The sequence below is a fragment of the Ranitomeya imitator genome, chromosome 7 (assembly GCF_032444005.1).
Source record: "Ranitomeya imitator isolate aRanImi1 chromosome 7, aRanImi1.pri, whole genome shotgun sequence".
NCBI lineage: Eukaryota > Metazoa > Chordata > Amphibia > Anura > Dendrobatidae > Ranitomeya > Ranitomeya imitator.
Genome location: NC_091288.1, coordinates 88,994,982 through 89,021,206, shown reverse-complemented (window position 1 = coordinate 89,021,206; position 26,225 = coordinate 88,994,982). Strand labels below are relative to the sequence as shown.

Genomic DNA, 26,225 nt, shown 5'->3' with positions numbered 1-26,225 from the left:
ACATGCCGGCTACCTGCTGCCACCACTAGTTAGCGCTTACTGCATACTGTATCACTACTGCAGCCATGTTGTTTTCTCCATAACGAAATCCGTCATCCAATTACAAGGACATAGAGTACGGCTGCTGCAATAAGAAAAGCCTGCAGAATGCAAGGGTTTGGGGGTTACTTTAATTAATTTGGATCAGGAAAGAAGCTAAATTGACTAATAAAGTGAATAGCAAATTTTCATAACTTTCCATGTTAGACACAATAATGAAAAAATATAAAGTTTAGTTACTCTTAGAGGTTGTGTTTACATTTTTTGTAATTAAGCCAATATGATAAAAATATAGGTGTGATATTATCCTTATTTTTGTCACAAAGCAAAACATTACCTTATGTGACCTAGTGTACTTTAACTTTTTTTTTTTGCGTATCTTTAATGAATGTATTGTAAATGTGCTTAATTCAAAGAAAAAAAAATAGACTATCCTGTATTAAAATTTCAAAAAATGGAGCTGAAATATTTGAAATGTTTACACATTGCTTCCATAGTCTTGTCCAAATGGATTTTATATAACTCAGAATATTTTTCCAGCAAATCTACCAAAATCAGCTGGCCAGTACGCATGTTGTACAATGTGCTACTTCTAAGTAAAAAAAATATATATATAGTCAGCCTATCCACTTTTTGCTTCTTCCTTGCTGAGGCTTCCTTAGTCCCCCATCAATCTCTGTTCTTGTGGCTCCATTGTTGATTTGTCAATAGGTGGTAAACAGATTGTTCGGGGGGGTCTACGGAAGCCTCAATGCAGCAGCATCAGAAGGTTGTTAAGGTAAGTAGACTGTGCAAAAAAAAATATCCATAGCTGCAGATTTTGCTGTTGCCAGTAAGATATCCACACGATAAGTCAGTTTTAGTGCAGGAAAATATATTATAATGCAATCTAACATACATATATTATTAATTAATGTTCAATGACTGGTTTTTATCACCTGTTTCCTACTTGGCAGGCATTGGGATGATGAGATGTTCTCTGAAGCCTGCAGGCAGGTTCTTAAAGAAATAACTATTCCACCATCTGCCCCTGATGGAAAGGTAGAATACAAGAGATCTTTGATCATCAGTTTTTTCTTTAAATTCTACCTTCAAGTTCTGCAGAACCTGGATAAACCTGTAAGTTGAGCTGTATTTATTGCATTCGAGCTTAAAACTACTACCGGTATTTTAAAAATAATTAAATGCACAACAACATGGATATCTGTATGTAACCATGAAGTTGTAATATCTGCTCCCCTCATATACTAAGAGTCTTGGAGCTATATACAGTTATATGAAAAAGTTTGGGCACCCCTATTAATCTTAAGCTTAATGTTTTATAAAAAATGTTTTTTTTTGCAACAGCTATTTCAGTTTCATATATCTAATAACTGTTGGACACAGTAATATTTTTGTCTTGAAATTAGGTTTATTGTACTAACAGAAAATGTGCAATCTGCATTCAAACAAAATTTGACAGGTGCATAAGTATGGGCACCCTTATCATTTTCTTGTTTTAAATACTCCTACCTACTTTTTACTGACTTACTAAAGCACTTTTTTTGGTTTTCTAACCTCATTGAGCTTTGAACTTCATAGCCAGGTGTATGCAATCATGAGAAAAGCTACTTAACCCCTTACCGGCATCGGACGTACTATACCGTCCGATGCCGGCTCCCCTGCTTTGATGCAGGGCTCCGCGGTGAGCCCGCACCAAAGCCGGGACATGTCAGCTGTTTTGAACAGCTGACATGTGCCCGTAATAGGCGCGGGCAGAATCGCGATCTGCCCGCACCTATTAACTAGTTAAATGCCGCTGTCAAACGCAGACAGCGGCATTTAACTACCGCTTCCGGCCGGGCGGCCGGAAATGACGTCATCGCCGACCCCCGTCACATGATCGGGGGTCGGCGATGCTTGTGAATGGTAACCATAGAGGTCCTTGAGACCTCTATGGTTACTGATTGCCCGTCGCTGTGAGCGCCACCCTGTGGTCGGCGCTCACAGCACACGTGCAATTCTGCTACATAGCAGCGATCAGCAGATCGCTGCTATGTAGCAGAGCCGATCGTGCTATGCCTGCTTCTAGCCTCTCAAGGAGGCTATTGAAGCATGGCAAAAGTTTTAAAAAAAAGTTTAAAAAAATGTGTAAAAAATAAAAAAAACATAAAAGTTTAAATCACCCCCCTTTCGCCCCAATCAAAATAAATCAATAAAAAAAATATCAAATCTACGCATATTTGGTATCGCCGCGCTCAGAATCGCCCGATCTATCAATTAAAAAAAAATATTAACCTGATCGCTAAACAGCGTAGCGGGAAAAAAATTCGAAACGCCAGAATTACGTTTTTTTGGTCGCCGCGACATTGCATTAAAATGCAATAACGGGCGATCAAAAGAACGTATCTGCACCGAAATGCTATCATTAAAAACGTCATCTAGGCACGCAAAAAATAAGCCCTCAACCGACCCCAGATGATAAAAAATGGAGACGCTACGAGTATCGGAAAATGGCGCAATTTTTTTTTTTTCTTTTAGCAAAGTTTGGAATTTTTTTTCACCACTTAGATAAAAAATAACCTAGTCATGTTAGGTGTCTATGAACTCGTAATGACCTGGAGAATCATAATAGCAGGTCAGTTTTAGCAGTTAGTGAACCTAGCAAAAAAGCCAAACAAAAAACCAATGTGGGATTGCACTTTTTTTGCAATTTCACCGCACTTGGAATTTTTTTCACGTTTTCTAGTACACGACATGCTAAAACCAATGATGTCGTTCAAAAGTACAACTCGTCCCGCAAAAAATAAGCCCTCACATGGCCAAATTGACAGAAAAATAAAAAAGTTATGGCTCTGGGAAGGAGGGGAGCGAAAAACGAACACGGAAAAACGAAAAATCCCCCGGTCATGAAGGGGTTAAAGTGGCCACTTGCAAGTTGTTCTCCTGTTTGAATCTCCTCGGAAGAGTGGCATCATGGGCTCCTCAAAACAACTGTCTAATGATCTGAAAACAAAGATTATTCAACATAGTTGTTCAAGGGAAGGATACAAAAAGCTGTCTCAGAGATTTAACCTGTCAATTTCCACTGTGAGGAACGTAGTAAGGAAATGGAAGAACACAGGTACAGTTCTTGTTAAGGCCAGAAGTGGCAGGCCAAGAAAAACATCAGAAAGGCAGAGAAGAAGAATGGTGAGATCAGTCAAGGACAATCCTCAGACCACCTTCAGAGAGCTGCAGCATCAACTTGCTGTGCAGACGGTGTCACTGTGCATCGGTCAACTATACAACGCACTTTGCACAAGGAGAAGCTGTATGGGAGAGTGATGCGAAAGAAGCCGTTTCTGCAAGCACGCCACAAACAGAGTCGGCTGAGGTATGCAAAAGCACATTTGGACAAGCCAATTTCTTTTTGGAAGAAGGTCCTGTGGACTGATGAAACCAAGATTGAGTTGTTTGGTCATACAAAAAGGCATTATGCATTGCGGCCAAAAAACACAGCATTCCAAGAAAAACACTTGCTACCCATAGTAAAATTTGGTAGAGGTTCCATCATGCTTTGGGGCTCTGTGGCCAATGCCGGCATCAGGAATCTTGTTAAAGTTGAGGGATGGATGGATTCCTCTCAATATCAGCAGATTCTTGACAGTAATATTCATGAATCAGTGACAAAGTTGAAGTTACGCAGGGAATGGATCTTTCAGCAAGACAATGATCCAAAACACCGCTCCAAATCTACTCAGGCATTCATGCAGAGGAACAATTACACTGTTCTGGAAGGCCATCCCAGTCCCCAGACCTGAATATCATTGAACATCTGTGGGATCATTTGAAAAGGGCTGTCCATGCTCAGCGACCATCAAACTTAACTGAACTGGAATTGTTTTGTAAAGAGGAATGGTCAAAAATACCTTCATCCAGGATCCAGGAACTCTTTAAAAGCTACAGGAAGCGACTAGAGGCTGTTATTTTTGCAAAAGGAAGATCTACTAAATATTAATGTCACTTTTCTGGTGGGGTGCCCATACTTATGCACCTGTCAAATTTTGTTTGAATGCAGATTGCACATTTTCTGTTAGTACAATAAACCTCATTTCAAGGCAGAAACATTACTGTGTCCAACAGTTATTAGATATATGAAACTGAAATAGCTGTTGCAAAAAAAAACAATTTTTATAAAACATTAAGCTTAAGATTAATAGTGGTGCCCAAACTTTTTCATATAACTTTAACATCAAAACAGTCAACCTCAGGAGATATGGGCGTCAGGATAATACACCACTAGTTTCGCCTTCTGGCTTTGTCATGGGTCACTATTCTGGAGTTCAAATGATCTAAATAGATTTGTGGTTAGTAGGGATAGAAAAAATAACACAATAAAAATGATCTGCTTGCATATGACACAGTTGAAATCTATTTCTAGATTGAAACACTGATGTGCATTCATGTTTAGTAAGTTAATTCAGTTTCTTTTTGGAAAGGGAGCTTATTATATTCCTATCCTTTCAATCTCATAGGGAGTGAATCTGGTATAGCCATTTCTCTCCTCCTACGATGAATAAATACAAGTCACTGAATTGCTCCAGAGCATTATTAAATATTGTAACTTGGCATACATCTGGACGCCTTATACAAATTACGACACTTCACCCCTATGAACTGGACGATGCCTGCATTCAGCTTCACAATCACGCCTGCACTTGACTCCAGGCTGACCACATCTGTATCAGTTGTGCCTGCAACTGAGGAGCCAATTACACAGCCAAACCCTCTGCACTGGCCTCAGGGTCAGACCGGGGTGCCAAGGGCCCATCAGTAACCAACTCCAGGGCCCCACTTTTCAGCTACATGCAAATGTGACATTATCACAAATTGATATAACAATAAATGGGGTAGATTGTTAAATGAAGAAGATGCTGCCTTTATCTGTACATTGAATTATATTGTGCCAAATACTGCTCTTATAAGAGGGTGGAGGCCCACCAGAGGATTCTCCTGTTCTCCTGTGGGCCAGTCCAAGCCTAAATGACATCTTATCCTCATCAAGATAGTGTGTTGGTAAGACAATAAGCAATCTAATATCTCTCTACTTGGTCACTTATTTATTTTGTGAAGAGCTGGCCTTCGGGGGAGCAGTGGTGCGCTGTCAGCGAGTAAATAAGTCTGTTACCAATTGGAGGCGTGATTCCTTTATTAGAAGATTCTTAAACACACAAATGGGTTTTCGGATCCAGATTCAGGTATTTGGTCTAGTAACACTCTGACATTGTATGCAAACACAACAAATACCTGAATACAAACTGAACCGATATGAATTGATAAAATGAAGAGAAATCTTCTGGATGTACAAACTGGAATCCACATGTCTGTATGGGCTGAACAAAAGGAAAGATGGAAAACAAGTGACATCTACTGGGAAAAAGATGAATGACAATGAACTTGATCCTTTTTCTTACAATTTGTATGATGAATCAACAAACAAAGGACATTACTATTTGTTGCAATGTAATTTTTACATTTTCTATCTTATGTGTTATATTATCAACCAGTTGAATTATTTTAATATCTTATTTTTCACCATTTAAACTACTTTAAAAAAATGATACCAAAACTGTGCTTTGTACCAGTATATGAGGAAAATACATGATGATCACATGTGTAATTGTGACATTTTCAGCCTGCTACTACTATATAACCCACGCAACACACCAGTTCTGTATAATCCTGACGAAGGCTCTCGTCTCGAGCCAAAAAACAGTTGGTGTGTTTTAAGAATCTTCTAATAAAGGAATCATGCCTACAATTGGTAAGTGACTTCTTTACTCGGTGGATACCACACTACTGCCCCTACTAGATCTTCAGTTATCGTAACCTGCTTGGAGAACCAAGCGAGAAGAGTTTGGTGCTGCAGTCCTGCATAGTCCGCTACTTCTTCCATATCCATCCTCACCTAGCGCCAGCATAACTCTCTAAATCCTTATTTATTATGCGCTCACAATCTGAATACCCTATCAGTAAATCCCTACTGCTCCTAATAGCCAGTTTCCTACTCCACACTGATGATGGGCAAATACCCCGAAACAGCTGTCTGTGGATGGATACCATGTTTCGGCATAGGTGGTTTTCCTTTTTGGATGTTGCCCTTCCCGTGGTTGTTCCTTCCCGGTGAAAGACCTGGCTATTTATTGCTTGCGTTGAGAAACACGTGATGGTGTCTCTGCGGCTTTTCTACATGCATTTGCATATTTCCCATAAGGGATGGGGCAGTGTTCTGGATCACTGCGTTGAGAAACACGTGATGGTGTCTCCGCGGTGTTGGATGTTTTGATCTCCTCGAGGTCATTCATCCTTATGTTTATAGTCCTTATATACTGCTGGGCAGCGAGCCTGATGTAATATAAGCATCACTAATAAGCTGTGAGCCATCACTGTGCGCTGCCAGTACCTGTGTGACTGGCGCCCTATACAAGCCAGGAAAGGTCAGAGAGGTGCCTGTGCACTGCAGTACTTTGCTCTGCCCTCAACAGAGCAGATAAAGTACGCCTGCGCAAGAAGACAAGAAGAGGACATCATTGAATGAAGATAGGAGGCGCCGGACCCGGACCGCAACGCCCATTGGACCGGACCGCAGCGCGACCGCCCTTTGGGTGAGTGTAATCTAACCTTTATTTCTCATCTTTCAGGTTGCATCGGGGGCTTATCTACAGCATTCCAGAATGCTGTAGATAAGCCCCTGGCGGTGGCCGCAGCTCATATACGATTTTGGGGGTGACAGGTTCCCTTTAATGAAGAGAGCAATGGAATAAGATGCGCCTAATTCATTAAGACAAGAATAAAAAACTCCATCTTAATGAATCGAGGCCATTGCATTTCAACACAAATAAAGTAAGCAGATACACTTTTTACATATTTTAAGCCTGAAGAAACTGTGCTCCACATCGGAATTTTCTTTTTGGTGTCTTTGAGCTTCTTTTTCATGTGCCACCCCTTTAACCCCTGCTCTAAACACAATATATTGTATCATTTTGCCAGCAAGGGCCATTTTATTGCATTTATAGGTGTAAATATATTTTTGCATCCTAATTTTAGATTGCTTCCCTACAGTTATTATGACTTCTCTCCAATCAGGCACATGTCAGACTTTTGGAAACCTTCATATTCCACCATGGTGGCTTCAGTTCTTATCAGTACGTGAAAAAAAAAAAAATGTCACTAAGAATTCTGTTGTATTTCTTTTCAGTTTTACATAGTTTGAACCTGAAGTCTGTGTTTGCACGTAAGATATTTATTATTTGTCAATCACTCCTGATATTTTATTTGTAGATCACATCTTCTGTGAAAGCACCAGAGCATCTCAGCGCCATCAAATCTTTTGAGACAAAAGTACCAAAAACGTTACAGATTTTCCAGGTAACATTTTAGAGAATCAGGTTTAGTTTCTTTCTAACATAAAATGTACAAAGTGAACCTATCAGGTGAGTTATGCTGCAAATTGACAGGCAGAATGAATCAGGTATAAAATCCCTTATTATTATTATTACAGGCATCTAGGTTTTAAGGATCCCATACACTTTAGACTAAAGTCATCTGAACCCCCCAATATCAATGGGTTAGGCCAACAGTCTAATGTGTATGGGGGCACTGGATAGATGATTGTTGGAGGTATAAAGATCCAGCATGTCCAATTTCAGGCTGCCGATCCGTTTGTTGTCTATGGATCAGCTACATGGCCCACTCATAGAGAACACAGGAGGACTCGGCGTATGGCGGAGTTGGTGAGGTAGTTGCCTGCCAAACGATCTGCCGAACCATTGTTCATTGGCAGCTAACTAAAGTGTATGGTGGCCTTTATCTGAAATGTGTCTCCCTAAGCACAAATGAGAAAGACCTGTAAATCTAGCCTAATCAGGTGGGAAGATTTATTAACTTTATCGCTTCTAGTTTGTAACAAATGTATCTTTTTGGAACATGTCAACTAACTAGAAGATCTCTCCATTTTTCTTGTGATGTTCAAGACAGACAAATCTGTAATAAATGGCTGCACGGTGTAATGAAGATAAGTCTTCAACTATAATAATAAATAATAATAATAATTATCAGATCAGGGGAGGTCGGATCAGCTGTTATCAGCTCTTGAATAGGTTCTGAACTGCAGCTCTCGGCAGTGGTGACTACACCATGTACACAGCTGTGCTGTTCGATCCCACCCACTGTTACATCTGGGTGACTCCATAGCTGACAAATGCCAATCTGAGGAGGTGCCGGTTGTCAGACCCCACTCATCTGATACCGATGACCTATCCTAAGAACTGATCATCTATATATATAATTGCCTAAGGGTTTTTCCGTCTGTCTGTCTGTCTGTCTGTCTGTCTGTCTATCCTGGAAATCCCGGCTCTCTGATTGGTCGAGGCCGCCAGGCCTCGACCAATCAGCAACGGGCACAGCGACGATGATGTCATAAAGGAAGTAGACATCCCGCGTCTCTGATTGGTCGAGGCCGCCAGGCCTCGACCAATCAGCAACGGGCACAGCGACGATAATGTCATAATGGTTGCCATGGCGACGATGATGTCATAAAGGTTGCCTCGACCAATCAGCGAAGGACACAGTCTGCTGCGAATTCTGGAATCATCATTGTCCATATACTACGGGGACATGCATATTCTAGAATACCCGATGCGTTAGAATCGGGCCACAATCTAGTAAAAAATATTAGCCAAGACTAATACCTAGAATCGTGCCTATTTCCCAATTAATAGCCATTGGTTGTGGTGATGAATGTTATAAATATCTTTATTCTTGCATAGCCCTCCTCTTAGCAGAACACAAGTAATTGCAAAGGCGGAAATTAGCAGTGGCATAGTGCACATGAACAATTTCAGCTGTGTGAAAGATTACACAATGCTCCCGGCTCATTCGATTTTTGGAGATGACATTGTGTCTTCAGTGGCCCATTGCTCACACTTCTTTCCGCAAGGCAGACATATACACAGAGATTTACATAGAAGCAGGCACAATAGTGCTATGTTTTTACATTAACTTAAAAGGTCCCATAATCATTCACTTACCAATCCACTTGGCGATATTCTCCTCCAGTCACCTGATTGTATAATCAGCAGCTGACTTATTATTTCACCTGTTCACACAACAGGAATGCGCTTAAAGAGTAACCGTCAATTAAAGGATAACTCCGGTAGTGCTCTGTCAAGTGACAGTACATTAAGTATTGTCACAAACACACTTCTCAGCACATGACATGGGTGAGACTGCAAGGGGCTGATCTACCTCCACTCACTCAGTCCTGCATATGAAAAAACATGAAAAATATTCAGGCTTATCGCATTTACTCGTATAATCCTGTTTTCTGCTGACATTAAGGCTATGTGCACACGTTGCGGAATTGCCACGGAAATTTCCGCGGCAATTCCGCAACTCCCTGCCGCCGGTAAAACTCATGCAGAATTGGCATGCGGATTTCCACTAAACACAAGCCTTTTGCAAGCGTAATTAGCTTGCAGAATGCTAGCGTTTTCCAAACGATCTGTAGCATCGCTTGGAAAAATGATTGACAGGTTGGTCACACTTGTCAAACATAGCGTTAAAAACATAGTGTTAAAAAATAATTAAAAAATAAAAAATCATGATAGTCTCACCTTCCGGCGGCCCCCGCAGCCTTCCCGATCCTCGCGATGCTCCCGGCAACTCCCATTCCCAGTGATGCCTCGTGACAATGACCCCAGATGACGTAGCATCACGCGAGACCACTACGTAATCACAGGTCATTGTCGCAAGGCATTACTTGGAACGGGAGCTGTTGGGAGCATCGCTAAGGCCTGGGCTGGATCCGGAGGCTGCCAGAAGGTGAGTATATAACTATTTTTTATTTTAATTCTTTTTTAGGGCCTGGAGGAGAGTCTCCTCTCCTCCGCTCTGGGTACCATCCACACATGATTCGCATACTTTGCGCATGGTGGGCATAGCAGATCAATGCATTCCTATGTGTGCGGAATCACCGCAGTTCTGCACAAGGAGCTACAATATGTGAGAATGATTCCACCATGCACTGGTTTCACATGAGATTCACTTATGCATTTCAGTGTGTGCACAGAAAACGATGCAATACAAAGACCATCCATAGTGCTTCCATTTTAACGGATCCATTGCAATTATCAACATAGGAAACCTATAGCCGATCTTGTTTAATTTTGTAATTATTGATGTATAAAAACTGTGGATGTCAAAAATGGTCATACAGGTGATAACAATGCAAAGGGAAAATCATCTCTTTTTTCAAGATGAAAAACAGACGATCGTCAATACATTTTTGATCCCCTCTTATTTGTAGCTTACAAATGTGAACATGGCCTAAGGCCTTGAAGAAGACATCTTTGTTTCATGTATGTGTTCTATCCCTATTTTTTACAAATAGACATGCCCATTATTGTCCATGGGACTGTTCACATGTCATGTGGCATTTAGAAGCAGGCTTGAATGGCATTGGGACCTTTAAATCTCGATTATGTATGTATGGTCATAAGATCCACATCATTATTACACTAGTATGACCACTGTCACATCATACAGGATTCCCGACTCATTATAAAACTGTTTCTCTGGATCACGGTAACTGACTGCAATGAGGGAGCCTGTCTCGGCTGATCCATGCCGCTGTAGTTCAGGAAGTGTGAATTACCTGACCAAAATGCTGTAATGATTATTTCTATATTACCACTATCATACTTTTCTGTGTATTATATAGGAAGTCAAATCCAATCAACCAGGTGACGACCCCGTGGGGCGCCCAATAATACATCAGTCTGGCATTAAGCAGGCAACTGGAGAAGCAGTATACGTGGATGACATGCCAACTGTGGATGAAGAACTTTTCATAGCCTTTGCTACCAGCACAAAAGCCCATGCAAAGATTGTGTAAGTAGATGTCAAATTCTAAAGCAAGTTAACCACAAACAGAGGCGTTAAAGTGAAAGGGTACCTGTCATTTCAGATGATGCTTCAAATAAGATGCTGTGTGCGTGGGAATAATAATATGTAATAACTAGCTGTACTACCCGGCTTCGCCCGGGTTAATAACTGCTGTTTGCAAAATAGAATGTGTTAGCAAAAATTTATTCTGCACACAAAAACCACAAAACAAATAGATAGAAATGTAATTATTAAAAGGCAAAAACTAAGCTAATAAAAGCATTTCACAACATAAATTTCAACATCAGAGATATTCCACACAGATTTAACTAAATTGGCCAAGTAATGTGAAGTAATCTTCTACTACTTATTCGAGAGCCTTTTGATAAACGACATTCTTAGTTTTTCCTTCAGGTGCAAAGACGAACAGATTTTTGGCTGTTTCAACTCTTGAACAGGCCACATAAAGTTGACAATGAGAAAAGCATGGAAAATGTAAATCGATTCCAACTACTTTCAAGGACTGTCCCTGAGTCTTGTTGATGGACATAGCAAATGCCAGTCGAACAGGAAACTGGAGGCGTTTAAAATCAAAAGGCAAATCAGATGGAATGAGAGGAATTGTTGGAATGAAATCATCTCCTGTGGCACATCCTGTCAAAATGGTTGCCTCAATTACATGTGGAAACAGGTTCTTAATCAAGAGTCTTGTTCCATTACACAGCTTTGGTGGATCCAAATTTCTCAATAGCAGAATAGGTGCTCCAGGTTTTAGAAAGAGGTTGTGAGGAGGAAGTCCTTGTGGCTCCAAGGAATTGAGGAACTCAGTTGGATAAAATAATGCTTGAGCAGGGTCTATTACTGTATTCACTGACTTATAGGTTGTGCACACACCTGGAAGGAGATTTAGAATTTGAAGATTGATCTTGTTGACGCTGTCATTTTTGGGAGCTAGAATAGCCCTTTCACACAGCCAGCCAGAATTTTTGAAGTGGAGTTGAATGTTTGGAAAAACCTTTACTTTCAACTCCTCAATGGAAGTCACAATGCAACAAAAGTTGCTTGGGAAGGTGATCTGTCCAGTGGTTGAGTTTACTGGTGCCTTGCCATCTCCAATAGTCAACAGCTGGCTCGAAAACAGTCCAGCAGAAACATCACCTGTCATGTAGACCCTCATGTTTGTGTTCAGTGACTTTTCTTTACTTTTCTCCAAAGGTACGATGCTTTGAGACAGGCATTGAGTTCCTCTGCAGGGGTTGATCTTGGAATAACAGGTAGTGTTTGGCGGAAGTCACCTGCCAAAACCACAACTACTCCTCCCCTGATATATTTGTTGCCACGCAGGTCTTGCAGCAGTTTGCCCACTGCTTCCAGAGCCCTTTTCTGTGACATGGTGCATTCATCCCAAATGATGGCACTGTATTTTTTAAGTTATTTGGCCAGTCCTGATCCCTTGGCAATATTACACACGGGGCTGTCACTATGAGACAGGTTAAGTGGTAGTTTGAATGTCGAATGTACTGTCCTGCCACCTTTTTAAAGCATAGCTGCAATTCCAGAAGATGCCACTGCAAGTGCAATCTTTTTTTGTTGTCGAAATTTTGCCAGGAGCAAGTTGATTACAAATGTCTTTCCTGTTCCACCTGGAGCATCAAGGAAGACAATCCCACCTTTGTTGGTTTCACTGAAACTTAAAATGTTGTCATAGGCATCTCTTTGATCTGGTACCAATATTGGCTCGTTCTGAGACACAAATGCTGTCAGTTCATCAATATTGTAGTTTGTTTCTATGAAAATCTCCCTACACATTTGGATGCCTTCAGGATTTCTTATTGGAGCAGGCCAGCCAAGCAACTGTAAGGCTTTTCCTGACATTGCTATGCACTGATCTTCAAGGAGCATTAAAGTTTCATTGAACATTTCCTCAGTGAAGTTGATGAGTTGCTGAGGATTTTCCCTTCTAATCTGCATGAGGATGTCCTCACTGAGATCAGTTTTGTACTTTGTCCAAATCTCAAGAGGATTTGAATTGCTACAGGTTGTTAGAATAATAGCAAAGAGGTGTTTTAGTTGCTTTGGGGTTTGTGTGGCTGCTTCTCCACTGAGGGTCAGGGCAAGCTTCCTTGAATGTTTTAGACACATGGCCTCCAACGATCTTCAGGTCAGAAAATGATGTAGGGCCTTTGACAACATGAAGTAACATGCGCAGGTAGAAGCACTCTGCATTTGACGGATGAACAGTGTAGACGCGACCAAGCATATCAGTTGCTTTCACCCCTGGATAGCCTTCAATATCAAGCCCCTGTTTCCTCCGTTCCAGTGTTTTTCTGGAGGCATTCCAAGTGTAGTACTTTGGTAAATCACAGTAGAGAATTGTTTTTGCAAAAGGGTCTTGTTGACACAGCTCAAAAAATACCAAGAGGGTGGTCTTAGGTGGTGTTAGGAGCTACTGCTGCAAGTTTGCTGGGTTAAAGTAAATTCTCAGTCCATTTTCCAAGTGCACACTCAGATGCACAACTGATGGGTAGCTCTCATGAATGGAGAATCCTAGTATTCTCCAAACAGCTTCATTGCTGCTTATGTACCTGCCCATCTGGAATGCCTCCACTTCGTCAATAATAGGTCCATTTTTCTGTAGTTCAAAAACTGCTTGATCACTTCCTTTGTGGACATATTTGCAGATATACTTGATTGATTTCACAAAGTGGCAAGATTCGACATTTATGTGGGCCTGGAAGATTTTTGAGAGCAAAGGGTTGTAAGGCACTACCCACCTGTTGTCAATTTCTATCTCTTGCTGTGAAACCACCATCCCCTGGCTTTCTTCTTCGGTAGACTGGATATCTATCTTGTCCTCTTTGGGTTTCTTGGGCCAGGGATCGTGGGTAATGCTTTGAACACCTGCCATCAATCATACAGGGAGATTTTTTTGTTGAGACTTCCACACGGACCATGGATCATGTTTTTTGTGATGGTGTCAAACAGCAATGGGTCAATCTGAAGGTCTGGCAATTCGGCACTGATGATATTGTCAATTTCGGTAGGCTGTATTTTTTGCTTCAGCCAGATCAAGATGTGGGCGTGAGGAAGGCCTCTTTTTTGCCATTCAACTGAATACATCCAGCACTGCGTCTCACCATAAATATGTGATTTTGTGATGAGATTATTCATTTTTGAAAGTTTCTGTTTGAAAACCCGAGCAATAAGGTCATGGCGATTCACTGTTTTTTGGCCCGGCAACAGGTGCCCTCCAATTTCCTCCCAGACAGGATTGCAAGTAAAGGTGATGAAAAGATCTGGACGGCCATACTTTCTCACATAAGCCATTGCATCCTGTGTGTATTCATGCATGTGTCGTGGGCTTCCAGTGACAGTTGATGGAAGAATAACCATTTTCCCCAACTCTTTTGGATCAGCATCATTTGCAACAGCATCTCTAAGGTGAATGAATATATTCCTCTGCCCTGAGCTTCTTTTGGTTTAGTCGGATATATAAAAGACGTTCAACTCTCAATCTTTGCATACATGTCAATTGTCAACAATAAATTGGTGGAAGAGGTGTTTGCATTTCAAGATGTGATTTTCCTCTGCAAATCTTGTCATGATCCTATATGCATAGAAGTCCATGGCAGACACTTTTTTCCTGAAGAGTTGCCTGTTGTAGGATCTGTGAGGTATTCCAAATTGATAGCCATCCTGTCCCTGCCAAAAGATGACCGGATATTGCAGACCAGCATAGGACCTGTGAGTTTCTGCTACACGTTGCAAACTATTGTTCCTTTTCTGAAGCACAATGTCACGGCTTTGAAAATCATTACCAAAATCAAATGTGGGAGCGTTGAAACGTCGCTGATGTTCACTTTGTGTCGTTTTGTCAGCTCGAATGACAACCTTGTAATCGTCATTTGGCATGCATTCAAGTGCAGTCTTGAAAAGTTGAACATATGGATTGTTGGAGTGAAGGAACTGCTACAAAATAGTGACAATATCAAGGCAAGTGTTAGGAATTAAAGAGCATCTCCGCTGAGCCTCTGCTTCTGCATTTTCCATGAAGAAGAGTGGAAGAAATTGAGGTTCTTCTCCTTGTAATGGAAGCAGTGAGCCAATTGAGTGGTAAACCTGTCCTTGAACTTTAAATGTCGGCATAAATCCTGTTGTAAACATTTATTTTGTTGCACCAAATGATGTCATTTGGAAGCAGGAGTTGTACTTCCTGATGTTGTCCAAGAAATGCCTTGATATTGTACTGGCACCTGTCATCAGAGACTTTAGGGGATCTGGTGGTGACGGGAGAGGTGGAAGTTTTATCTTGCCATTTGCACAACATAAACCTGATGGTTCATCTTTCCATTTCAGGGCACTGCAGTACATACACACATACATACATACATATATACATGCATACACACACACACATTCAGCTTTATATATTAGATAATAAAAATAATAATATCTATCCATTATCTATTTATATTAATAAAAAATTGATACAGCACACCAAATAAGTGAAAATCACATGCAATTTAATTGCCCTTATGGCGACGTTTCGGTCCTGAGCTGTTGACCTTTCTCAAGCAATACAAAAGCACAAGTGCATGACATTTAAGGCAACCAAATTACCTAGGTATTTAGCAGCAATTACAACAACTTAAGATATACCATATTAATTTACATGATATTAAGACATAGTATAATAGTCTATAGTTAATGTGATGTGTTAAAGTGGAGAATTGCTAAAACATATTCATGCAGTCATCTATATAAATCAATAATATACCGTATATACTCGAGTATAAGCTGACCCGAGTATAAGCCGACCCCCCTAATTTTGCCACAAAAAACTGGGAAAACTTATTGACTCGAGTATAAGCCTAGGGTGGAAAATGCAGCAGCTACCAATGAATTTCAAAAATAAAAATAGATGCTCCATACCGTTCATTATTGCCCCATAGGATGCTCCATATAAAGCTGTGCCACATATAATGCTCTGCACCGTTCATTATGGCCCCATAGATGCTCCATATAAAGCTCTGCCATATATAATGCTCTGCACCGTTGATTATGGCCCCATAGATGCTCCATAGAAAGCTGTGCCCCATATAGAATGCTCTGCACCATTCATTATTGCTCCATAGAAAGCTGTGCCTCATATAGAATGCTCTGCACCATTCATTATTGCTCCATAGAAAGCTGTGCCCACATATAATGCTCTGCACCATTCATTATGGCCCCATAGATGCTCTATATAAAGCTGTGCCCCATATATAATGCTCTGCACCGTTCATTATGGCCCCATAGATGCTCCATAGAAAGCTGTGCCCCATATAGAATGCTCTGCACCGTTCATTATTGCCCCATAGATGCTCCATAGAAAGCTGTACCATATATAATGCTGCTGCTGCAATAAAAAAAATCACGTACTCACCTCTCTTCGCTCAGGACGCCTGCGCTTTCAATATTTACCTGCTCCTCGTGCGGCTCCGTCTCCAGCACTGACGCTCAGCAGAGAGCGCGCACTGACTACGTCACCGCGCCCTCTAACCTAAGCGTCACTGCTAGAGGATGCTGCAGACGGAGCGAGAAGCAGGTAAATATCGCGCAGCGCTGTGCTCCCCATATACTTATCTGCTCCCGGCATGGTCCCTGCAGTCCCTGGCTTCCCCGGCGCTGCATCTTCTTCCTGCATTGAGCGGTCACAGTTACCGCTCATTTACAGCAATGAATATGCAGCTCTACCCCTATGGGAGGTGGAGCCGCATATTCATTTCTGTAATGAGCGGTGCCATGTGACCACTCAGTACAGGAAGAATCTGCAGCGCTGGGGAAGCCAGGGACTGCAGGGACCACGCCGGGAGCAGGTAAGTATAATTACACAGCCCCCGCTCCCCCTCCCCTGCCGACCTCCCGGTATATGACTCGAGTATAAGCCGAAAGGGGGACTTTCAGCCCAAAAAAATGGGCTGAAACTCTCGGCTTATACTCGAGTATATACGGTAATTGGCAATCAATGACAGCTGTGTATAGTTGACACAAAATATAACTCGCCCCATTCATTCAATAGTGCCAAAGAACGGCATACTCATTAGCAAAGTGCACATAACAGGAAGTACTGAGGGGATAGATGGGAGGTGCGAATACTTCCGTTCATGCGCGGATGTTCACTGAAGTATTTGGCGCCATCTTGGTGAAGAAGAACGATTCAACTGCGCAGGCGCCAGGAAGCGCCGGTGACAAAATCCTCTGTTGCTTGACACACATGCTCAGAAGAGAGTAAAGGTATTACGCACCATTTTAGAAGTGGGAGCAACAAGCGCAGATTCCCACAATCAATCGAGGTATTAATAATTCTGATTTATTTAGAAATATGATTCAATACAGATTTTAATAGAAATTCAACGGATCCATCTACATACATTACAGGCCAAAAGTTTGGACACACCTTCTCATTTAAAGATTTTGCTGTATTTTCATGACTATGAAAATTGTAAATTCACACTGGAGGCATCAAAACTATGAATTAACACATGTGGAACTATATACTTAACGAAAAAGTGTGAAACAACTGAAAATATGTCTTATATTCTATGTTCTTCAAAGTAGCCACCTTTTCCTTTGATGACTGATTTGCACACTCTTGGCATTCTCTTGATGAGCTTCAAGAGGTAGTCACCAGAAATGGCCTTCCAACAATCTTGAAGGAGTTCCCAGATATGCTTAGCATTTGTTGGCCCTTTTGCATTCACTCTGTGGTCCAGCTCACCCCAAACCATCTCGATTGGGTTTAGTTCTGGTTACTGTGGATGCCAGGTCATCTGGCGTAGCACCCCATCACTCTCCTTCTTGGTCAAATAGCCCTTACACAGCCTGGAGGTGTGTTTGGGGTCATTGTCCTGTTGAAAAATAAATGATGGTCCAACTAAACACAAACCGGATGGAATAGCATGCCACTGCAAGATGCTGTGGTAGCCATGCTGGTTCAGTATGCCTTCAATTTTGAATAAATCCCCAACAGTGTCACCAGCAAAGCACCCAGTGAATAATAAAGGAAAAAAAAATGTAGTCAGCTTACCGGTCTTAGAAAGAATCCCCAGACCTGCCAACGCCCAGCACGGATAGGGGTGTGCGCCCACAGCAAATGGAGATAAGAGAAGAAATGATCCAGCTGAAGGCTCATGATCATGAATAAGACTTCATAGTTGAAACGCGTTGATCCTCCTTACTGGTGTGCCAGGTGTTTGCTATGCAAAGACTTTTTTAAAGAACAATTTATCCCTTCAGTTGTCTAATAAAGTCTCACAAAGTTTGAACCACCTCCGCCTTCAGCTGGATCATTTCTTCTCTTATCACCAGCAAAGCACCCCCACACTATGACACCTCCTCCTCCATGCTTCACGGTGGGAACCAGGCATGTAGGGACCATCCGTTCACCTTTTCTGAGTCACACAAAGACACGGTGGTTGGAACCAAAGATCTCAAATTTGGACTCATCAGACCAAAGCACAGATTTCCACTGGTCTAATGTCCATGCCTTGTGTTCTTTAGCCCAAACTAGTCTCTTCTGCTTGTTGCCTGTCCTTAGCAGTGGTCCTAGCAGCTATTTTACCATGAAGGCCTGCTGCGCAAAGTCTCCTCTTAGCAGTTGTTATAGAGATGTGTCTGCTGCTAGAACTCTGTGGGGCATTGACCTGGTCTTTAAACTTAGCTGCTGTTAACCTGTGATTTCTGAGGCTGGTGACTTAGATAAAATTATCCTCAGAAGCAGAGGTGACTCTTGGTCTTCCTTTCCTGGGGCGGTCCTCATGTGAGCCAGTTTCTTTGTAGCGCTTATTTGGTTTTTGCAAATGCACTTGGGGACACTTTCAAAGTGTTCCCAATTTTTCAGACTGACTGACCTTCATTTCTTAAAGTAATGATGGCCACTCGTTTTTCTTTACTTAGCTGTTTTTTTCTTGCCATAATACAAATTCTAACAGTCTATTCAGTAGGACTATCAGCTGTGTATCCACCAGACTTCTGCTCAACACAACTGATGGTCCCAACCCCATTTATAAGGCAAGAAACCCCATTTATTAAACCTGACAGGGCACACCTGTGAAGTGAAAACCATTTCCAGTGACTACCTCTTGAAGCTCATCAAGAGAATGCCAAGAGGACACCATACCATACGGCGGACAGGTATGGGATATTGTTGCTTTATTATTTTCCTTTTTTTTTCAAAAGACGAGGGTTGTCAGGTGGATTGAGCGTACAATAAAGATAGTAAAACCCCATGTGTTTATTTATTTCATTAAAATACTTTATTCATAATGTATGTGTGTATTTTTAACCATTTATTACTATTGGATTAATAATGGATAGGTGTCTTATTGACACTTCTCCATTATTAACCAGGCTTAATGTCACCTTATATTAGCAAGGTGACATTAACCCCTTATTACTCCATATCCCGCTGCTACAGGGGAGTGGGAAGAGAGTTTCTGAAATCTCATAGAGTTTTCTGATATTGTAAAAAGCAGCTGAAAATTAGCATTAAAATGCATTAAAAAAAAAAACCCAGCAAAAATGCATGGGACTTACCATCTAGTGTCATTGTTTTCTGTATTTATGTTATGCTTCTTATGGAAATGCACATTTTCTTTGGTAGACATTTGTTTTTCCCAAAATAATGACACTTAGTATATTGATTATTTATAATATTGGTGGTTCCTGTATTTAACCCCTTAGTGACGGAGCCAAATTTTTGAAATCTGACCAGTGTCACTTTATGTGGTAATAACTCTGGGACGCTTCAACAAAGCCCAGTGATTTTAAGATTGTTTTTTCGTGACACGTTATACTTTATGATAATGGTAAATTTAGGTTGATATGCTTTGTGTTCATTTATAAAAAATATCAGAAATTTGAAAAAAATGTAAAAAAAATTTGCAATTTTCAAACTTTGAATGATTATCCCTTTAATCCCGACAGTCATACCACAGCAAAACATTAATAAATAATATTTCCCACATGTCTGCTTTACATCAGCACCATTTGCAAAATGTTATTTTATTTTGTTAGCATTTTCGGAGGTTTAAAAATGTAGCAACAATTTAATTTTTTTTCAAGGAAATTTGTAAAATGTATTTTTTTAGGGACCTATCCATGTTTGAAGTGAATTTGGGGGTCCTATATATAGGGAAATCCCCACAAGTGATACCATTTTAAAAACAGCACCCCTTGACATATTGAAAACTGCAGTCAGGTAGTTTGTTAACCCTTCGGGTGATTTTCAGGAATTAATGTAAAGTGGCATGAGAAAAATGAAAATGTGTATTTTTACCACCTAAATGTTACTAACTTCTTAACAGAATACTACAGCCGTCAGACTCTAAATCCGCTATTTGGTCGTGAATTGCCATAGCAAACATCAGGATCACACAATCATGATCTGAGACCACCAATTGGGATAAAGAGGAAGCCCCCACACTCTGTTAACCATTTATAATGATGTAGTCACTATTTACAGCAGCATCTAAGGGGTTAAATAGATTTGGATGGTGCAAACACTGATCATGGCTGATGCAGCAAGTTGTCAGCTATAGTGTACAGCCGACAGCTGCTGGATTGTCACCTGTATGGGGATATAAGTCTCTTATATCTCAGGTCAGTTAAAAGGCGTATTGGCGGTCACTAAGGGGTTAAGTGACACTTCTGTGACACTCTAGCGGTAGGGCGCATGCGGTATGTATGTCCTCCTTGTTCCACGTCTGGGAGGCATCAATCTGGCCTCCCGCACATGACTGGGGATTCTCCCTCCTCACTCGTGGGGGGTGATGCATGACTCTATCTCCCGACGTAGGACTTGGCGTTCTATATGTGCATGCGCTGAGAGTACCGCCTCTATTGGCTTAGACAAGGCATGTGATCGGTCACATTCACATTGACCAATCATATTTTAAGGTCCTTGTGACTTTGTTATTCACTTCCCCTTGAGAAAGCAAACTACAAGAAGCGAAACGCGCGTCGGGGGTCTCTTTGTCTGGATCCAACCGAGTGTCCTGTTACCCCTTTTTTCACTGATAAGCGCTGCCTTTGTACCTAATATGTTCTGTGGTTATGTTTACTGATTAATAGCAGCTCACTGCCATTACTTGCACTGAGATAAGTGGCCACGCACACCGGGGGAGGGGGTGTCCGCCTTTTTACTGTCCTTATGCACCTTAAAATTTTGTATGTATATGCACAATCTTTTGATATCTTGTTTATGAAATAAAATATTACTATTTTAATCTACATACTCCTTTGTCCTCCTCTTGTGGTTGCGATATGGAGTTGTTTTTTTCTTCTTTTGGCTTTGGGTTTTTCTGCACTATTTAGTGCTCGACTTCCCATGTTCTATCAATATGTTTCATGTTTGAGTTATTATATACTGTGTGTATATATATATATATATTTGTGTCTCACTGACTGTATATATAGTCTGTATATATATTTTCACGAATATTTCAGCCAAGGATCCATTCTATGTCCATTTTGCAAGCCTGCGAGAAAATCTCACCATACGGATGACACACTGATAATTTTTGGAGAAAAAAAATCACATCATTGCATTGAATACGGATCACTGTTCAGGAACTTTTCTGCGTATCTCAGCCGTAAAAAAACGGACCATATTTTGATACGTTAGGTCTGACCCAGGCCTTACTCAAAGTTTTTGTAACACATTACAATTCTGCAGTTTTTGCCTCTTTTAATAGTATAAGGACAGAAAAACATAATATAATCTTAAAAAAATAAGAAAAATTTTGCAGCAAAAAAATCTATGTCACCATTCTCTTAAGATAAGTTCACATTCTGAGTTTTTTTTTCACCCTTTTTTTTTTTGCAGATTTGCAAGATGCTAGATTTGTCTTTTGTGCATGCTGATAAAGTGTAGGGTTGAAAAAAAGTCTTATTCTATAGAATCAGCTTTTGGCACAAAAAAAAAGCAGCAAAACCTGATACCTGCATTTTTTTTTCAGCGTATTTTCACCATCCATTTAAGTCAATGTGTGAAAAATGCTGAAAAAAAAAACGCTGAAAGAAGTGACATGCTCTACATCCAAAAAAACATGAAAAGCACAAAATACTGATGACAAAAAAAATGTGTGTGCATGAGATTTCTGAAATCTCATAGGGTTTTCTAGTATTGTAAAAAGCAGCTGAAAATTAGCATAAAAAAATGCAGCTAAAACGCCTAGTGTGAACTTAGCGTGAGAGCTACTAGTGCCATTATTGTTGAATGGTATGCTGTATGGGTTAAAAAACTGTTTATGGATATTGGGAGTTATGTGCTTATTTTGCAAGAGCCCACATAGACCTGTAGTTGTCCATGATTTTTACCATTGCAATTTGGATACTGTTGGTAATAAGAATGCGAGCGAGAATATGAAAGAATTAATTAAATGCATCTCTATGTAACATTCATGCGTTTACTTGGGTATTAGTTTAGAGCTATGTTATGGCTATGTCTATAATCACAGCTCCAGTCATGTGACTGCTTGTGCAGACAACAGAGCAGAATCCTGACAATGTGCATATTGCGCAGTCTTCATTTTGGCTATTGTAATAGGAGCCACTCTAGAGACTTAGGTTTAGCTGTTAAACCACTTTACGTCCATGTTTTTGACAGACCGTTTAGTATGCTGAATTTAAAATACAATTTATATTGAAATACTTTGACTATGAAACTGCAATTATACTTTTAGGTCTATAGATGCATCTGATGCTCTCAAAAGTCCTGGTGTTGTTGATGTTATAAGAGCAAAGGATGTCCCCGGGCCCAATGACATCTCTGGACAAGGTCCATTATTTTCAGAGGAAGAGGTAAATAATAGTCCCAATGACTGTACATATGCAAGACGATTCTATAAATATTAACATTAAGGCATTGAGTGCTGAGTTCATCTATCACCAGATCTCACAATAGAAACTCCACACATTATTAATTATATCCAAAAGCCGAGAAGGCAGGTGTGCTTACTTTGAAAATCCATATCAGGATGGCTGTATAATCCCTATTGCAAGTTTTCCTGGCTGATATTAAACTGAGAATATTAAGTGTCCTGCTAATTGTACATTCGAATATCAGGCTTGACAAGTTTCAATAAGGATTAGCCGCTCTGCCAATCAAAGTAATAACACCCGGGTCACCAGGTCTCAGTGATTTATTTAATATAAATCTGATAACACATCCAATTTCAGCTGACCATATACTTTACATGGGCATAATGGCCCATTTCAATCATTTCTCCTAACTATTGGCCACATTTTCCTTTAGGTTGTGTGTGTGGGGCAAATAATATGTGCTGTGGTCGCGGACACTCCTGAACATGCAAGAAGAGCAGCAGCAAAAGTCAAGATAAGCTATAAAGATCAGGAACCACTTATTCTCACAATTGAGGTACCGAAATGTATTTCTGAACACACCCACTGGTTCCATATGTATTTAAGTTTAAAGCAAAACTTTATTTAGCACAACTTATTTTAGGAAATTGTCCAATAAGATAATGTCATTGTGGTTTATAAAGAGTTTGGCCACTACTTTTTTATTGATTGTCTATTCTTGGGATAGACTATTAATATCTGATTGGTGGCTGTGTGACACCCGGCACCTCCGCTGATCAGCTGTTGCCGGTGGCGGATGGGACTTGATGGGTGCTTCCAGAACACAGCAGCTCCGGCAAAACTAAAGTGGTCGGGGGTCAATCTGCAGTACCTGGCTGTAGTATCTATAGAGATGATGGAGCTGCTATATTCCAGCAGCATTCGAGAACCTCCAGTCATCCCCCAATAAGAGCTAATGCAACCCCACCGATCAGATATTGATGGCCTACTCTAGGGATAGATATACGGTAATATAGATTAGGGGCTCGCACGGCCTGAATATTCTGTGCTCAGGAGGAAAATCATGTACACAGTCAATAAAAAACCTTGGCCACAATATATGGACAAGAGTAAAAGTTTTTTTTCCAAGTATCTTCATTTGAGTGACAAGTGGAGAAAGAGATAATGACCAATGCTTCAACCTTTTGGCCTTTGTCAAGGTAATCTATATGTAACATCAAAGAGAACAGGTGACAAAATAAAGGAATATCATCACTGGGAGATTAAGTCAAAGCTATAATAACATGAAAGAATGCTAAAGATCAAGCATGATGAGAATAAAACTCATTAAATATAATGAAAATAAATAATTAATATCCCATACAACCATGATGGTTCCTGTATATAAAGCAGGGGTGGAGAACCTCAGGCCCCTGGGACCTTTTCACCGCCCCCCAGTACCGGGCTCCGCAATGCTTAGGACAGCAGCTGTGTCTTGGCGGCAACCAGCCTTTATAATTTCTTCTTTCTCTGGGAGCATGCATAAGCAGTTAGTGCAAATTTGTATGGCCCCTGAAAGATGGTGTAGATGTCCATATGGCACTTGGCAGAAAAAGGTTTCCCACCCCTAGTTTAAAGCAAGATTACAATGAAAATAAGTGTATGTACGGTAATGCGCTCATTGTGGCAGAGGCAGACACAGTCCATGTATAGAAAGCGTGGGGCATTATTTTCAGCCAAAAAGGTATCAAACAGTAAAGAAACCAAAAACAACAGCTAGGCGCTAACTAACATACCACACTTCTGACACACGCTACCAGGGATGTATGCGGGCTTGGCTATCCAGCCACTCAGAATTTAGCACATTTAAGCACTGTGCATATTTCCTCCTCAGGAACTCATCATGTCAGTCTGGAGGCTGTGCGTCTAATGAAGCTTTCCATTAAGCCTTTCCTGCGTCAGTAATGAGATGACTGCTCTAAACTGAGATGGATAAGCCTCCAGTACTGGAGCGGGAGTGATGAGTCCCATCACTAAATCCTCCTCATCTCTCCAATAAAACCCATCCTGGAACTATCATAAATAAAATAGCTCAGGAGCTAAGCTGCTGCACCAACCAGTACTACCTGGCTTTTAATATCTTGCCCAGCTTAACTTTCTGGGAGAGATATACACTCCCTCCAGTACCTTCCTGGTCGGTTGCCTACAGTATTCTTTATTGATGGAAGGTGCCCTCATAATTATTTCACTTGGTGGGCCTAACTCTGTTCTGGCTTTGCTCATGCTCTTAAAGAAAACATTTCAGCGTGATTTTGTAATGTAAAGACAATGCTGTAATGGCGCTGTAATACTGATTAAATTGATACCTTTGGTGAAGAAATTCGCTTTGTTGTTCTCCTGTAATCAACATTTGATTAGTTCTTCTCCTCCCTATCTGTGATTCCCAGGCCCCTTCTCCTGCCTCAGGTCATTGCTGAGATTTCATACAGAGGAGGCAGATCAACCACTGACGGAGGGCTGGGGAACCACAGACAGGCGGGTGAGGAACCCAGTGCACAGTCCGGCCTCTGTGCACCGAAATCTAATTTGCAGAAAGGTTCAAATGGCGATTAAAGAAGAACAAAGATTTATTCACCAAAAGTATCAACGTAATCTGTGTCACAGCACCAATACAGCCATGTCTTTACTTTATTCTACAAAATCGTGCTGACAGGTTGTCTTTAAAAATTAAATCATTTGATACTTATAGTATAAGTGAGCATTAGAAGTTGTTGTACTTTTAATTGTTGCAATGTAAAATTGTCCATTTATAGGATGCCATCAAGCACAATTCATTCTTTGAACCTTCAAAACAAATTTTGCATGGGAATGTAGAAGAAGCTTTTAAAATGGCTGACCAGATACTTGAAGGTAAGATATCTAGACTTCGGTATGTTCCCAAACATAAAAATACAAAATCTGTCTGCAGCAGACACTAGATGGAGCTTACTGTCTACTGCTTAGGTTCTGTTCAAATTTGCTTTTGAGGCTCCTTCGCAGCATTCAGCGCTATTTTCCCCAGTTACAAGCACTTTTGTACTTTTAGCAGCTCCGCTCGTTCAGCAGAAATAAAAAATGTTGATGTGAACAAATGTCATACACTGAATTGAACTATATACCAGTTTTTAGTACACATGAAGTTGGCCGTGGGCAGTCAAAATGTTATTATTTACATCAATAGTACACAGTGAAATAAATTGTAATGCATTGTTCTTGAATTATTCTTAGGGGAAGTTCATATTGGAGGACAGGAACAATTTTATATGGAAACCAATTCTGTCCTGGTTGTGCCAAAGGGAGAAGATAATGAGTTTGATATATACATCTCCACCCAGGATCCAACAACTGCACAAGTAAGCAATTTCCTCGAAAACATCCCCTTTTTATATGCCCTACAT

At 40.7% G+C, this 26,225-nt stretch overlaps 1 protein-coding gene across 2 annotated transcripts in view; it reads left to right on the top strand.

Moving 5' to 3' along the window:
• The window catches only part of LOC138644800 (aldehyde oxidase 1-like), a 252,342-nt gene that overhangs the window by 133,694 nt on the left and 92,423 nt on the right, over nucleotides 1-26,225 (top strand). For both annotated transcript variants that reach the window (XM_069733618.1, XM_069733619.1), the window contains 7 exons: nucleotides 996-1,158; nucleotides 7,342-7,428; nucleotides 10,781-10,950; nucleotides 22,671-22,788; nucleotides 23,243-23,365; nucleotides 25,602-25,698; nucleotides 26,056-26,180. In XM_069733618.1, the coding sequence (XP_069589719.1) occupies nucleotides 996-1,158; nucleotides 7,342-7,428; nucleotides 10,781-10,950; nucleotides 22,671-22,788; nucleotides 23,243-23,365; nucleotides 25,602-25,698; nucleotides 26,056-26,180 (883 nt within the window). The remainder of the gene's footprint in view (nucleotides 1-995; nucleotides 1,159-7,341; nucleotides 7,429-10,780; nucleotides 10,951-22,670; nucleotides 22,789-23,242; nucleotides 23,366-25,601; nucleotides 25,699-26,055; nucleotides 26,181-26,225) is intronic.